The 13574-nt window shown below is 37.6% G+C and overlaps 1 protein-coding gene across 5 annotated transcripts in view; it reads right to left on the bottom strand.

Annotated features, from left to right (window-relative positions):
- PPP1R12B (protein phosphatase 1 regulatory subunit 12B) overlaps positions 1 to 13574 on the bottom strand; it is a 219437-nt gene that overhangs the window by 147704 nt on the left and 58159 nt on the right. For all 5 annotated transcript variants that reach the window (XM_042925733.1, XM_042925735.1, XM_042925736.1 and 2 more), the window contains exons 3-5: positions 9709 to 9827; positions 2912 to 3071; positions 1489 to 1633 (exon numbers count right to left, since the gene is read on the bottom strand). In XM_042925733.1, coding sequence (XP_042781667.1) covers positions 1489 to 1633; positions 2912 to 3071; positions 9709 to 9827 — 424 coding nt within the window. The remainder of the gene's footprint in view (positions 1 to 1488; positions 1634 to 2911; positions 3072 to 9708; positions 9828 to 13574) is intronic.

Genomic DNA, 13574 nt, shown 5'->3' with positions numbered 1-13574 from the left:
CTTGAAGTGAGAGAAGGGTATTTTTTTAGGAAATGTCAGCACAATTTAGGACGCTAACCCACAATCTGAGAGAAAGCTGGGTTCAGGAGAGATGTGAGGCAGGTAAGAACATTTACTAAATAAAAAGCCATGTCTCTGGATTCCTAGAAAACCAGTATTGTTGGGATAGGAGTTCCAAGGCTTCTAAAGTTGCTTGACATGAGGCTCAACAGCACTATTTTCAGCCAGAGACAAGGATCTTTGTCATTATAATGTTTTTTCAGTGACTGGATGTGAGTAGAGCTCAGCTATTAAAAGTCTTTGAATTAAAAATGAAGCAAAATAACACCTTTCTTTTTTTTTTTTTTTTTTTTATTTATTTATTTTTTAATTTTTTAATATATGAAATTTACTGTCAAATTGGTTTCCATACAACACCCAGTGCTCATCCCAAAAGGTGCCCTCCTCAATACCCATCACCCACCCTGTCCTCCCTCCCACCCTGCCCTCCCTCCCACCCCCCATCAACCCTCAGTTTGTTCTCAGTTTTTTAACAGTCTCTAATGCTTTGGCTCTCTCCCACTCTAACCTCTTTTTTTTTTTTTTTTTTTTTTTTCCTTCCCCTCCCCCATGGGTTTCTGTTATGTTTCTCAGGATCCACATAAGAGTGAAACCATATGGTATCTGTCTTTCTCTGTATGGCTTATTTCACTTAGCATCACACTCTCCAGTTCCATCCATGTTGCTACAAAAGGCCATATTTCATTTTTTCTCATTGCCACGTAGTATTCCATTGTGTATATAAACCACAGTTTCTTTATCCATTCATCAGTTGATGGACATTTAGGCTCTTTCCATAATTTGGCTATTGTTGAGAGTGCCGCTATAAACATTGGGGTACAGGTGCCCCTATGCATCAGTACTCCTGTATCCCTTGGATAAATTCCTAGCAGTGCTATTGCTGGGTCATAGGGTAGGTCTATTTTTAATTTTCTGAGGAACCTCCACACTGCTTTCCAGAGCGGCTGCACCAATTTGCATTCCCACCAACAGTGCAAGAGGGTTCCCGTTTCTCCACATCCTCGCCAGCATCTATAGTCTCCTGATTTCTTCATTTTGGCCACTCTGACTGGCGTGAGGTGGTATCTGAGTGTGGTTTTGATTTGTAAAATAACACCTTTCATACTTCACCACAAACAATAGCCTTAGGACTTCCAATGCTCATTTTTGCCAAGGACAAATATCTTTTTTTCCTGTTTATTTTAGGGCCTTCAACATAAATAGAATCAGAATGCTAGGTCAGTAGAGTTTTATTTAACATAGCAAACCTCTCTGTGTTGATAATGAGGCAGGGGGGAGGGAGGAGGATGTGGGGAGCAGAGCCATAGCTGCCTGTGACATATGTTTCCCTGGACAGTGAGCCTGGCCATTTAACTGAGACTTTAAGTTTTTGTTCTAGAGACCCAGCCACCAATCTCACTGCCCTTTTAGAAGGTCGGGCATACTAACCAGTTTGTTCCTGATATCCATATCACAGAGTGCTTCCGCCAGGATAGAGCAAGCCTCCTTCACACCCCAGTGCGCAGCAGCATGGAGGGGAGTCCAGCCATCATAATCCTGAACATTGAGTTCATAGCCAGCCTGGATTAAAAGTCTAAGAAGAAAACCCCAAACAAGATATTTATACCCTCTATATTATAGTTTTCTGCCACATAAACTATCACCTAATTGATATTTCAGATTTTGGCCCTGAACCACTGGGGTCTTGTGATTATTTCTGTCCTCTAAGGCAGAGCTCAGGTTTCATAGTTACTACACTGAAAACCAATCATAGAGAACAGTTACCAACCCTCTCTTAAAGGTCCTATGGCACTTCCTAGGCACACCCATGTTGCACCATGGATGCAAACGTTTAGAAAGGTGTACACCTTTGAGATTAACCAAAGCCTAATTATATTAGCCAAACCACATAATTCTGTTACAAGGTGTGTTTTCCACTTCTAGTGCAGGAAGGAAGAAACATGTAAAGTGAGAACTGCATTCTCTTCAGGGCGCTTTACTTACTACCTTTCTAGTTGGCCTTTCCAGGACCCTGTAAGTTTTACTGTAGGCTGGCACACTTCCAACCCTGCAAAGTATCTGCAGGGACTTCGTGCTAACTACAAAGCTATAATCTGTGTGCAAGGAGGAAGAAAGGTAGGACTCCTGAGGTCCCAAGCTGCACTGGCCTGAATGAGGTTCCCTTTATCACGGGCCTCCAGACACAAAGAACTCCAGAGAACATCAACCAGGCCAGGGAAACCCCACGGTGGGTGGAATAGGAAGCACTGGAAGAGTCTGGCCACGACTACACAGACAGTGCTATTAGCTACCCACGATTTGGGAAAGCCTGTCAACAGTAAGCACCAAGAGCTACATTCAGCATGTGTGGATGTAAGGAAAAATGGAACAGGCAGACGAGTAGAAACTAAATCCCTCATGTAAGTTAAACTCTCCTAGTCTAGCTGGACACTGCACACTCAGTATCTGTAAAGTTCATCTAAAGAGCCGAGGAAATGATCTGTGTCCAAAAAGGACCAAAATGACCTGACAGAAATGATTCTGTCCTGTATTACATGACACCAAAGGTGAAGATTGCAGGGAAAGTAGTGATAAACCAGAGAGGTCACCTAAGGTCATCTCTTAGGCCAGTCTACCTCAACTCTGTTTTATATCATGCACGTCAGTGAGAAGCTAAAGTGATAGTAGGAGGGTGGGAGACCATCTATGGATTCATATCAGCAAAACATAAGAAAAGACTGCATGATCAGAGAGGAAAACAACAAAGAAAGAAATGCATCATAGTTGAAAATCGAATTCACCCCCTGCTTCCAAAACCCAGCTCATTTTCTCCCAGTCTACCAAGTTCCTGATTGATGTAAATGCACCATACCTGAGGACCTCAGAGTAGCCCTTGGCAGCCGCCACATGGAGGGCTGTGGCCCCTGAACGAGGCTGCCTTACATCTTCTATTTTCCCACTGTTGAGCCACTGGCGGGCATCCTGTAACATCTGTTGTTCTTCTTCTTTTCTTGACTGCTCTAGATCAACTCCTGCAGAAACCAGATAGCCAGCATTACTGTAGGTCCATTTAAATCTGACAGGATATTTTCCTTAGGTTCTAAACACATCATAAATAAAACCACAAATAACAGTTTAGTCACCAAGTTGGGTATTCATCAAGTTTACTCCTTATTTAGAAGAGCAATGGCATTTATACACATAGTAGTAGTTTTGCCAGGGTTAAATCATCATTTTAAATACTATGTGATGGCAGTTCCATTAAAGGAACGTGCTTAAACTTGTTTTCAATTTTAAGAACATAAAGACCAAAAGAACACTAGTTTTGTATTATAATATTTGCACAATGCTGTACACTTCAAAGACCTTCTACATGTTATACCGTTTTAGTTGGCCAATAATCCTTTGAGGTAAATATAACAAATTACTATCACTATTTAACAGATGAGGAAATAAGCATAGAAAGGTGAGGTGCCTTTGCTCAAGGCCACAAAATACATCAGAGCTGCCACTAGAACTCTGATATCCTAGGTCTCTGTCTGTTGCTCTTTTCCACTTACTACACCATAAGATTGGTAACCAAAAATCTTGGTTTCATGGGGCATCTGGATGGCAGTCGGTTGAGCGTCCGACTTTGGCTCAGGTCATGATCTCAAGGTCTGTAAGTTCAAGCCCCAATCGGGCTACCTGCTGTCAGCCTGTCAGTCCAGAGCCCACTTTGGATCCTCTGTCCCCTCTCTCTGCTTCTCCCCCACTTACACTCCCCCCAAAATAAATAAGTATTTTTTTTAAAAAATCTTGGTTTCAGGTATGATATACTTTAAAAAAATAATCTACCTCTAATGTTCAATTCCATATGAAGGGAAATATACTGACCTGAAGTTATAGAATCTAGAGTAGCTGAGTAGGTCATGTGTAGTTAAACTTCCAAGGGAATTTAGCTTTTGTTTCACTTTAAAACATTATGGAGGAACTCCCAAAGGTTCCTTCTTTTAGCCACCAACTCTCCAACATCTGTGCCAGTGAAAAGGGACAAGGGTGGGGCATTCCCCCTTATATAAGATAATTACATGTCCCAAATACAAACATACCCATCCAAAGAGTTTTATACCCACAAGCAGGCTTTCTCTGTGTTTGGTCTACTCTCTTCCAACTCACTTCCTAAATGAGAACCTGTGAACTATCCAAGGATTATCTGTCTGATTTGGGGGGACAGACAGGGTGAAAGGGTAAGCAATTTATTTTATTTCTTTTTTTCCCAGTGTCACTGAGATACGATAGATATATAATACTATGTAAGTTAATTTTTACAACATGTTGATTTGACACTGACATACTGCAAAATGATCACTACAATAAAGTTAGTTAACAACCACATCACCTCCCAAAATTACCATTTCTTTTTTGTGCTGGGAACATTTAAGATCGCCTAGCAACTTTCAAGTTCATAATAGAGTATTGTTAATTATAGTTACCATGCTGTACATTAGATCCCCAGAACTTATTTTACAACCGGAAGTCTGTACCCTTTCTTTGACCAATATCTCCCCATTCATCCCCGCCCCCAGCCCCCCGGACACCACTATTCCACTCTCCATTTCTATGATATCATACAATATTTGTTTCTTTCTTTGTCTGACTTATTTCACTTAGCATAACGCCCTTATTTCACTTAGCATAAGGCCTATCCATGTTGTACAGAGCAATATTTCCTCCTTTCTCATGGCTGAATAATATTCCATTATACACACACACACATATATATACACATATATATGTACGTTATATATATATATATACGTTATATATATACATATATATGTTATATATATACACATACATACGTGTGTGTATATATATACATACATATACGTATATACATATATATACACGTATATACACATATATATACACATATATATACACATATATGCACATATATGTGTATATATATGTGTATATACGTGTATATATGTATAAAATATCTTTATCCATTCATCCATAGAATGACACTTAGGTTCCTTCCATATCTTGGCTATTGTGAATAATGATGCATTGAAAATGGGAGTACAGGTTTCTTTTTAAGATCTTACTTTTATTTCCTTTGGATATATACCATGAAGTGGAACTGCTGGATCACATGGCAGTACTATTTTTAATTTTTTGAGGAAATTCCATACAGTTTTCCATAGTGACTGTACTAATATACATTCACACCAAACGTGTACAAGAGTTCCCTTTCCTCCACAGCCTCACCAACACTATTTCCTGTCTTTTTGATGACAGCCATTCAAACAGGTGTAAGGTGATATCTCACAGTGGTTTTGATTTGCATTTCCCTGATGATTAGTGATATTGAACATTTTCTCATAACCCGCTGGCTATTTGTATGTCTTCTTTGAAAAAATGTCTATCCAGTTCCTCTGCCCATTTTTAAAAATTTTATTTAATTTATTGTTTTAACTTACATCCAAATTAGTTAGCATATAGTGCAACGATGATTTCAGGAGTAGATTCCTTAATGCCCCTTACCCATTTAGCCCATCCCCCCTCCCACAACCCCTCCAGTAACCCTCTGTTTGTTCTCCATATTTAAGAGCCTCTTATGTTTTGTCCCCCTCCCTGTTTTTATAGGATTTTTGCTTCCCTTCCCTTATGTTCATCTGTTTTGTATCTTAAAGCCCTCATATGAGTCAAGTCATATGATATTTGTCTTTCTCTGACTAATTTCGCTTAGCATAATACCCTTTAATTCCATCCACGTAGTTGCAAATGGCAGGATTTCATTCTTTCTGATTGCCAAGTAATACTCCATTGTGTGTGTGTGTGTGTGTGTGTGTGTGTGTGTGTGTGTGTGTGTATGTGTGTGTATACACACACACCTCATTTTCTTTATCCATTCATCCATCAATAGACATTTGGGCTCTTTCCATACTTTGGCTATTGTTGATAGTGCTGCTATAAACATTGGGGTGCATGTGTCCCTTCAAAACAGCACACCTGTATCACTTGGATAAATACCTAGTGCAATTGCTGGGTCGTAAGGTAGTTCTATTTTTAATTTTTAATTTTTCTATTTTTAATTTTAATTGTTTTCCAAAGTAGCTGCACCCAGTTTGCATTCCCACCAGCAGTTCAAAAGAGATCCTCTTTCTCTGCATCCTCGCCAACATCTGTTGTTGCCTGAGTTATTAATGTTAGCCATTCTGACAGGTGTGAGGTGGTATCTCATTGTGGTTTTGATTTGTATTTCCCTGATGGTAAGTGATATTGAGCATTTTATCATGTGTCGGTTGGCTATCTAGATGTCTTTTTTGGAGAAGTATCTATTCATGTCTTTTGCCCATTTCTTCCCTGGATTATTTGTTTTTTGGGTGTTGAGTTTGATAAGTTCTTTATAAATTTTGGATCCTAACCCTTTATCTGATATGTCATTTGCAAATACTTTCTTCCATTCTGTCAGTTGCCTTTTAGTTTTGCTGACTGTTCCCTTCGCTATGCAGAAGCTTTTTATTTTGATGGGGTCCGAGTAGTTCATTTTTGTTTTTGTTTCCTTTGCCTCCAGAGACGTGTTGAGTAAGAAGTTGCTGCGGCCAAGGTCAAAGAGACCTGCTTTCTCCTCGAGGATTTTGATCCTCTGCCCATTTTTTAAAGTTTATTTATTTATTTTGAGAGAAGAGAGCATGCATGCATGTGCAGGGGAAGAGCAGAGAGAGAGACAGAGGATCTCAAGCAGGTTCCATGCTGTCAGCGCAGAGCCCATTGTGGGGCTTGATCCCACAAACTGCAAGATCGTGACCTGAGTCGAGATCGCGACCTGAGTCAAAATCAAGAGTCAGACATTTAACCGACTGAGCCACCCAGGTGCCCCCATATATGGACTTTATAATGTTGAGGTACATTCTTTCTATATCCAATTTGTTCAAATTTTTATCATGAAACATTGTTGTCTTTTGTCAAATGCTTTTTCTGTATCTGTTGAAATGATCATGCAATTTTTACCTTTCATTCTATTGTTCTATATCATATTTATGTATATTGAATCATCCTTGAATTTCAGAGGTAAATCCCACTTGCTAATAGTGTATTAGCTTTCTTGTGCTGTTGAATTTGGTTTACTAACATTCTGTTGAGAATTTCTCCATCTATATTCATCAGGGATATTGGCCTATAGTTTCCCTTTCTTGTACTGTCCTTATCTGGCTTTGATATAATGATAAAGCTGTCCTCATAAAATGAATTTGAGAATGTTCCCTCCTCTTCAATTTTTTTGAAAGAGTTTGAGAAAGCTTGGTATGTATTCTTATTTAAATGTTTGGTAGAATTCACCAGAGAAACCACATGGTTTTGAGATTTTCTTGTTGTTTGATTATTGACTCAATCTCCTTGTTATTGATGTGTTCAGATTTTCTATTTTTTCCCGATTCAGTCTTGGTAGGTTGTATATTTCTAGGAATTTATCCATTTCTTCTAGGTTATCCAATTTGTTGGCATAGTTGTTCACAGTAGCCTCTTATGATGTTTTGCACTTCTGTGGTATCAGTTGTAATACCTCTTCTTTCATTTGATTTTATTTATTTCAGTCTTTTTTTTCTTAGTCTAGCTACAGGTTTGTCAATTTTATTTATCTCTTCAAAAAAACAGCTCTTGGTTTCATTTATCTTTTCTATTGTTTTTTTCTGGTCCCTGTTTCACTTATTTCTGCTCTGCTCTTTGTTATTTCCTTCCTTCTGCTAACTTTGGGCTTAGTTTCTTCCTTTTTCTAGTTCTCTGAGATGTAAAGGTGAGTTGTATATTTAAGATTATTTCTTTTCTCCTAATGTAAGCATTTGTCACTATAAACTTCCCTCTAAGAAAAGCTTTTGTTGCATGTAAAACATGTTTTAACATGTTGTATTTCCATTTCTGTTTGTTTTAAGATATTTTTAAATTTTTTTAAATTTTTATTTTTTTGAGAGAGAGAGAGAGCACGAACAGGGGAGGGGCAGAGAGAGAGGGAGACACAGAATCCGAAGCAAGCTCTAGGCTCTGTGCTATTTGCACAGAGCCTGACATGGGGCTTGAACTCATGAACCATGAGATTGTGACTTGAGCCAAAGTTGGAGCCCAACTGACTGAGCCACCTAGGTGCCCTTCAAGATGTTTTTAAACTTTTCCTTTGATTTCTTCTTTGACCCACTGGTTGTTCAGTAACATGTTGTTTAATCCCCACATATTTGTGAATTTTCCAGTTTTCCTCCTGTTATTGATGGAATGTTCTGTATATGTCTATTAGGTCCATAGGATCTAAAGTATAGCTCAAGTCCAATGTTTCCTTGTTGGTTTTCTGTTTGGATGACCTATCCATTGTTGAAAGTGGGGTACTAAAGTCCCCCTATTGTCAAAATAGACAATAATACAATAAATCTATTTTTCCTTCAGATCTGTCAGTATTTATTTAATACATTTAGGTGTTCCAAAGTTGGGTGCATATGTATTTATGACTGTTACACCTTCTTGTTGGATTGAAAGGAGTATCTAATTTAGAACATACCAGAATTCCATGGAAAGAGTGAACTGTCATGCTGCAAAGTTAAGCATACATTTGAATACCTCTTCCAACAGAGCATATTCCTTAACTGAAGAGTCAGAAATCAAAATAGAAAAGTTTGTTTCTTAAAGCTATTTTTAAAATCTCAGTTCGTTTAAAAAAAAAGTTTTTGTATACTGTGATGCCAATCTTAGGATAAGGCTGAGTGGGACTGAATGGTAAACTAAGTATAAAGTTCTTTAATTCAAAGGGCACAAAAAGTATACACAGGAAGGCAGTAAAAACAAGTATTTACTGCCCTAGAACATCATTATTTTAAGGTAGGCATTGGCATATTTTCCATAAAAAGCCAGATATCAAATATTTTCAGCTTCATGAGCCATTCAGTCTGTTCAACTCTTCTGTGGTAGTGCAAATGCAGCTTTAGGTGTTATGTAAACAAATGGATGTGGCCAGAATTGGCCTGCCTGTTCTAAAGGATCACATCAGGAAAGGCCACTGGAACTAAATCTTTTGGCATAAGTGCAGACTGTGGGTAAGGCAGTTTAATGGAAAGACTAAAATTCACTATAAATCAGGTCCACAAAGTTTCTTGATGGTTCTAGTACACTTCCTAAAACCTGTCCTCCCTGCTATCTATCTGCAATATTTTTTTTAAAAGAACCTAGAGACCTTCAGAAAAATTCTGGCTTATTCTCTGATATGGATTCTTCTGAAAATTAAGTCATAAACAGAATTTGGCCCATATTCAAATTTATATTATATATCATCCTTTCTTTAGATGTCATAATGTCTAGCAAAATCCAATACCATGTATACTCAGAAATGTTCATGCTCCTCGTCAGTCCAATTTGTATTATCAAAATAATCAGGTCACTCCCAACTACACAATGGGTATACATCCTCAGATATGTCAAAAACAAGGAATGACTGCTCACCCTTTTGGCATTTGAACCATTCTTATGTGAATTCTTAAGAGGACACACAACACTGGTAATTGATGACTAATACTGTGCAGACAGATCTAATCCTCTCCTATCATATGATGATGAAAAGCTCTTTACGGCAAATGGATTATTTTCTAAGTGGCAATGTTTGAGAGTCTCTCCTGGCCCCCTCTAATTGCTTAGTTTTTTTACCTTGTTTCTTCACTTGTTCCAGAAGAAGATCCTTCATGGCAGGCTCTTCTGCAAGGTCAGAGGGGACTTCACCTTCACTATTCACAATACCCACACTGGCTCCATGGTTAATGAAATACCTGTGTAGACAAGATCCAGGATCTATATTATCTGTCAATCTGATATCAATTTAAACTCATGCATATGAGTGAGGCCACTGTTTTGAGGTTTTAAATATGGTCCCAGATGATGTGTTCCATTATTAATTTCTAACTCCATTAACCTTCAATAATTAGGACTGGAAGTGTCTCTATTTCCTGATGAACAATGCCAACAAACAAGATTTCTTTTTCACACTCATATTCCTAACTTCCACCCTCTCATTCTTATTGGATAGCAAGAGACTTTCTAAATACCATAAGGAAGACATACAGCTCTAAGAATTCACCTACCATCCCTGAGGTCCAAACAGATTCCCAAAAGGATTTATTACACTTGTAATATTGAGAATGAGAGCTCTCAGAAGGTATGTAAAGAAGTAATTCTCACAAAAACTTTCTCAATGCCACATTAGAATATATTAAGTAGTGCTGGGGTATGAAAATAGAAAAATAATGAATTAAAATGTGCATGAATCTGCGTAAATCGTGTCTCCACAATACCTCTCTCTTCAACCATACATCTACATGAAACCTTCTACACTCTACGAGGAAACTAAATTACTAAAGAAATAAATAGTTAAATTCTAAATAGATTCTGTATTGAAATGCAATACTCAATTCTGAGGAAGAAAGGTCTGATAATTAAAAAAAAATTTTTTTAATGTTTTATTTATTTTTGAGACAGAGAGAGACAGAGCATGAGCAGGGGAGGGGCAGAGAGAGAGGGAGACACAGAATCTGAAGCAGGGTCCAGGCTCCAAGCTGTCGGCACAGAGCCCGATGCGGGGCTCGAACTCACAAACCGCGAGATCATGACCTGAGCCAAAGTCAGATGCTTAACCGACTGAGCCACCCAGGCGCCCCAGGTCTGATAATTTTAATAGCTTAAGTGGATCTTTTTTGATTTTCGAAGTGCTTTCACATAAAATTACATAATGAGTCAGATAATTTTATGAAGTAGACAATATGGGTAGTACTACCTCCACAAGAAATTGAGGCTCATCTATGTTGAGTAATTTTCTTAAAATCACATAGGTGGCAAATGACAGAGGTGACGGCCCCAGTCTTCCATCTTCAAGTCTAGTTCATCTGTTCACTAGATCAAGGTGCTTTGGGGCCAGTGAGAATCCCAGTAATGCTAGGAACTCTAACAAATATTGAAAAGTATTTAAAGGAGAAAAAAAAACTATTTAAATCAGATTTCAACAATTTGGTGAGCATTTATTGGACCCCTACTATGTTTAAGGCATCACATTTTAGATACTGTAGGAGATTTTCAAAAGATAATCAATATATGGTCATTCTCTCTTCAGACAGTTAGCAAAAGAGAAAGAATTAATGAAGACTATATTAAAATCATGTTTTTGCTTTCTTAGTGCCTAGTACATGGTATAACAGAGCCTCAATAAATGTTTTTAACTTATAGATCAATTGCACATATATAAAGTGCAAACGCATACACAATTCATCTAATTTCAGCCGTCTCTGTCCTTCCCTCAGTCTCAGAGGAAGACAGACTTTTTTCAATTCAAAGGTTAATATCCTCTCTTTGCATTCTTAGTTCTATCAAGTACCAATCCTCTGTCCATCAATTACTCCTTCATTTCTATATATTCAATATCTTCTCTCTTCTGGTTCCTCAACTTCAGGCCAGGGGAACATTCAACTACAACTGAAAAATCACCTTGAAAAATCAAAATGGAAATAATCTACACAGTAAGCGCTCAATAAAAGCTTTTTGTAGTGAACTATACCCTATACTCTCATCAAATTGGACCACTTAATGTTCCCAAACACATCCCACTCTCACTCAGCTCTCCTCCAAAGCTTAAGTAGTTTCCTCTAACCGAATGAAATACCCTCTCTTTATCCTTTCCCTTCTAGAAACTTTCCATATCTTTCAAGGTCCATTTAAAATGCTTTTGCCTTCACGTAGCCTTTGCCTGTTGTCAACAACTGAACTTTCTGTCTCCTTCCTAAAACTCCACCCTCTCCCCCGATCCCTCCCCAGCGCTAATTCTGGACCTCTGCCAAGACACTATTGATGCAACTGCCCAATCAGGCTGAAAGCTACTTGAGGGCAAGAACTGTGTCTTCCTCACTGTTATCATTGCCAGAACATCGTGACATCATCTCTCTTCTCTTGGCACTCCATAAATATTACCTGAAATAAATGAAACATCTTAACTACTGTGCTCTGACATCTATTCCATCTCTTATTGGATCAGTCACAGTGTCACTTGGTTATACAGGCCTCTCTGTTTTTCCCTTTTCGGACATGTTCTTATGCCAATAATCAAGAAAATTCATTTCTAGAAAGCAATCTGGCTCACTATGACTCAGGGATTACTGTTAAGCAAAGCTTCCTTCCTAGACCATTTTTAGGGGAAAAAAAGTAAAAACTTGTTTAGTTTCACACTTTTACCTGTGTAAGAATAAATATCAATCTATAGAGTAATATTTACTTTACCCCTGAGAATCTTTATAGTTATCCAGAGACTCAGAAATACCAACTAGCAAAATAAATATGCCCTTTAGAAAATAAAGCCTCCCTATTCTTCCTTACTCATCACTAATATATTAGTAAAAATACTAATATCTAAAGGAGGAAGAAAGAAAATTTAATGTGTTTAAAAACTCAGAATAAATTAACATCCCAATAAACTATAAAGCCAAACTAAATGCTGTACCCTTGGGTCAATCTGCTGCTTCTAAGTTAAACACTTACTGGTAATAAAAATATAAAACATCCTGCTAACTAGCAGTAAGCCTGAACTCAAATTAAAATGAGAAAAATAATAGCCTCTAAACCTGTTTTTAAAAACATATCAAACCGAGTTCAAATATGAGACAAAAAGATAATGGAACATGAAATCGAATGCAGTTGGAGTCTTCCTAGAAAGCTAATCTGCCTTTTATTTGTCTCTACTCCCTTGAAATTTGGAATTCTGATGATTCTGAGGATAAGAATGCAAAATTTAAGATACCAAAAAAAGACAAAATGACCAAGGGCTAATCTTATCTAAAACGTTGTTCACGGGCCCAAAGGTAAAGTAACCAAAATGAGTAATATAAGCAGTGAGGTTTTTTTTTCCATTGTACAGAAAATAATGCTACAAAATGCAAATAAATAAATAATTTCAAGATCAAACTTTCTCATAATGATACGCACAATGAAAGATAAATTAAAGAAAGCCATCCCTACCACCACCTCACCCATGCAACAAATTCTAGTCTAGATCATCTCTCTCCTGGTCAGACTTTCATTTGACTAAAGAGAAATAATTTGTATGAGGAAATAGTAACTCTCACTGATTCCTTTCACTCAAGGTAATATTTATTTGGGCAGGAGATTGTTAAATTTTGAACTTATTTCCAAAGGAACCGTGTTCATCCAGAAAGATGAATTAAAGAAACCACTGTAAAAAAGCATTTACAATCATTCTCTGTACTCAGCTTCACAAAAAGAGAAAAAAGAAAGAGACTCCATGGATAATGCCAACACAAGTGATCCTAATTCTAAGCATGAGCTCTGCTAGTTACCTGCCAACGGAAAAAAAAGTGAAATTCTTGGATGTAATGAGATTTGGCAACTCAGAAATCACAAACAAGCCACCTGAACAAATAATGAAATATAAAAAATGAGGTGCTAGCATGTTCTATAACTATTTCTTAGACAAATTTTTTAAGTAAAAATTGAAATCTAGGAGGAAGCCACCTTAACTC

This window comes from Panthera leo, chromosome F3, assembly GCF_018350215.1.
Source record: "Panthera leo isolate Ple1 chromosome F3, P.leo_Ple1_pat1.1, whole genome shotgun sequence".
NCBI classification, from domain to species: domain Eukaryota; kingdom Metazoa; phylum Chordata; class Mammalia; order Carnivora; family Felidae; genus Panthera; species Panthera leo.
The sequence above is the reverse complement of the archived record's forward strand: the minus strand, read 5'-3'. Positions and strand labels throughout refer to the sequence as shown.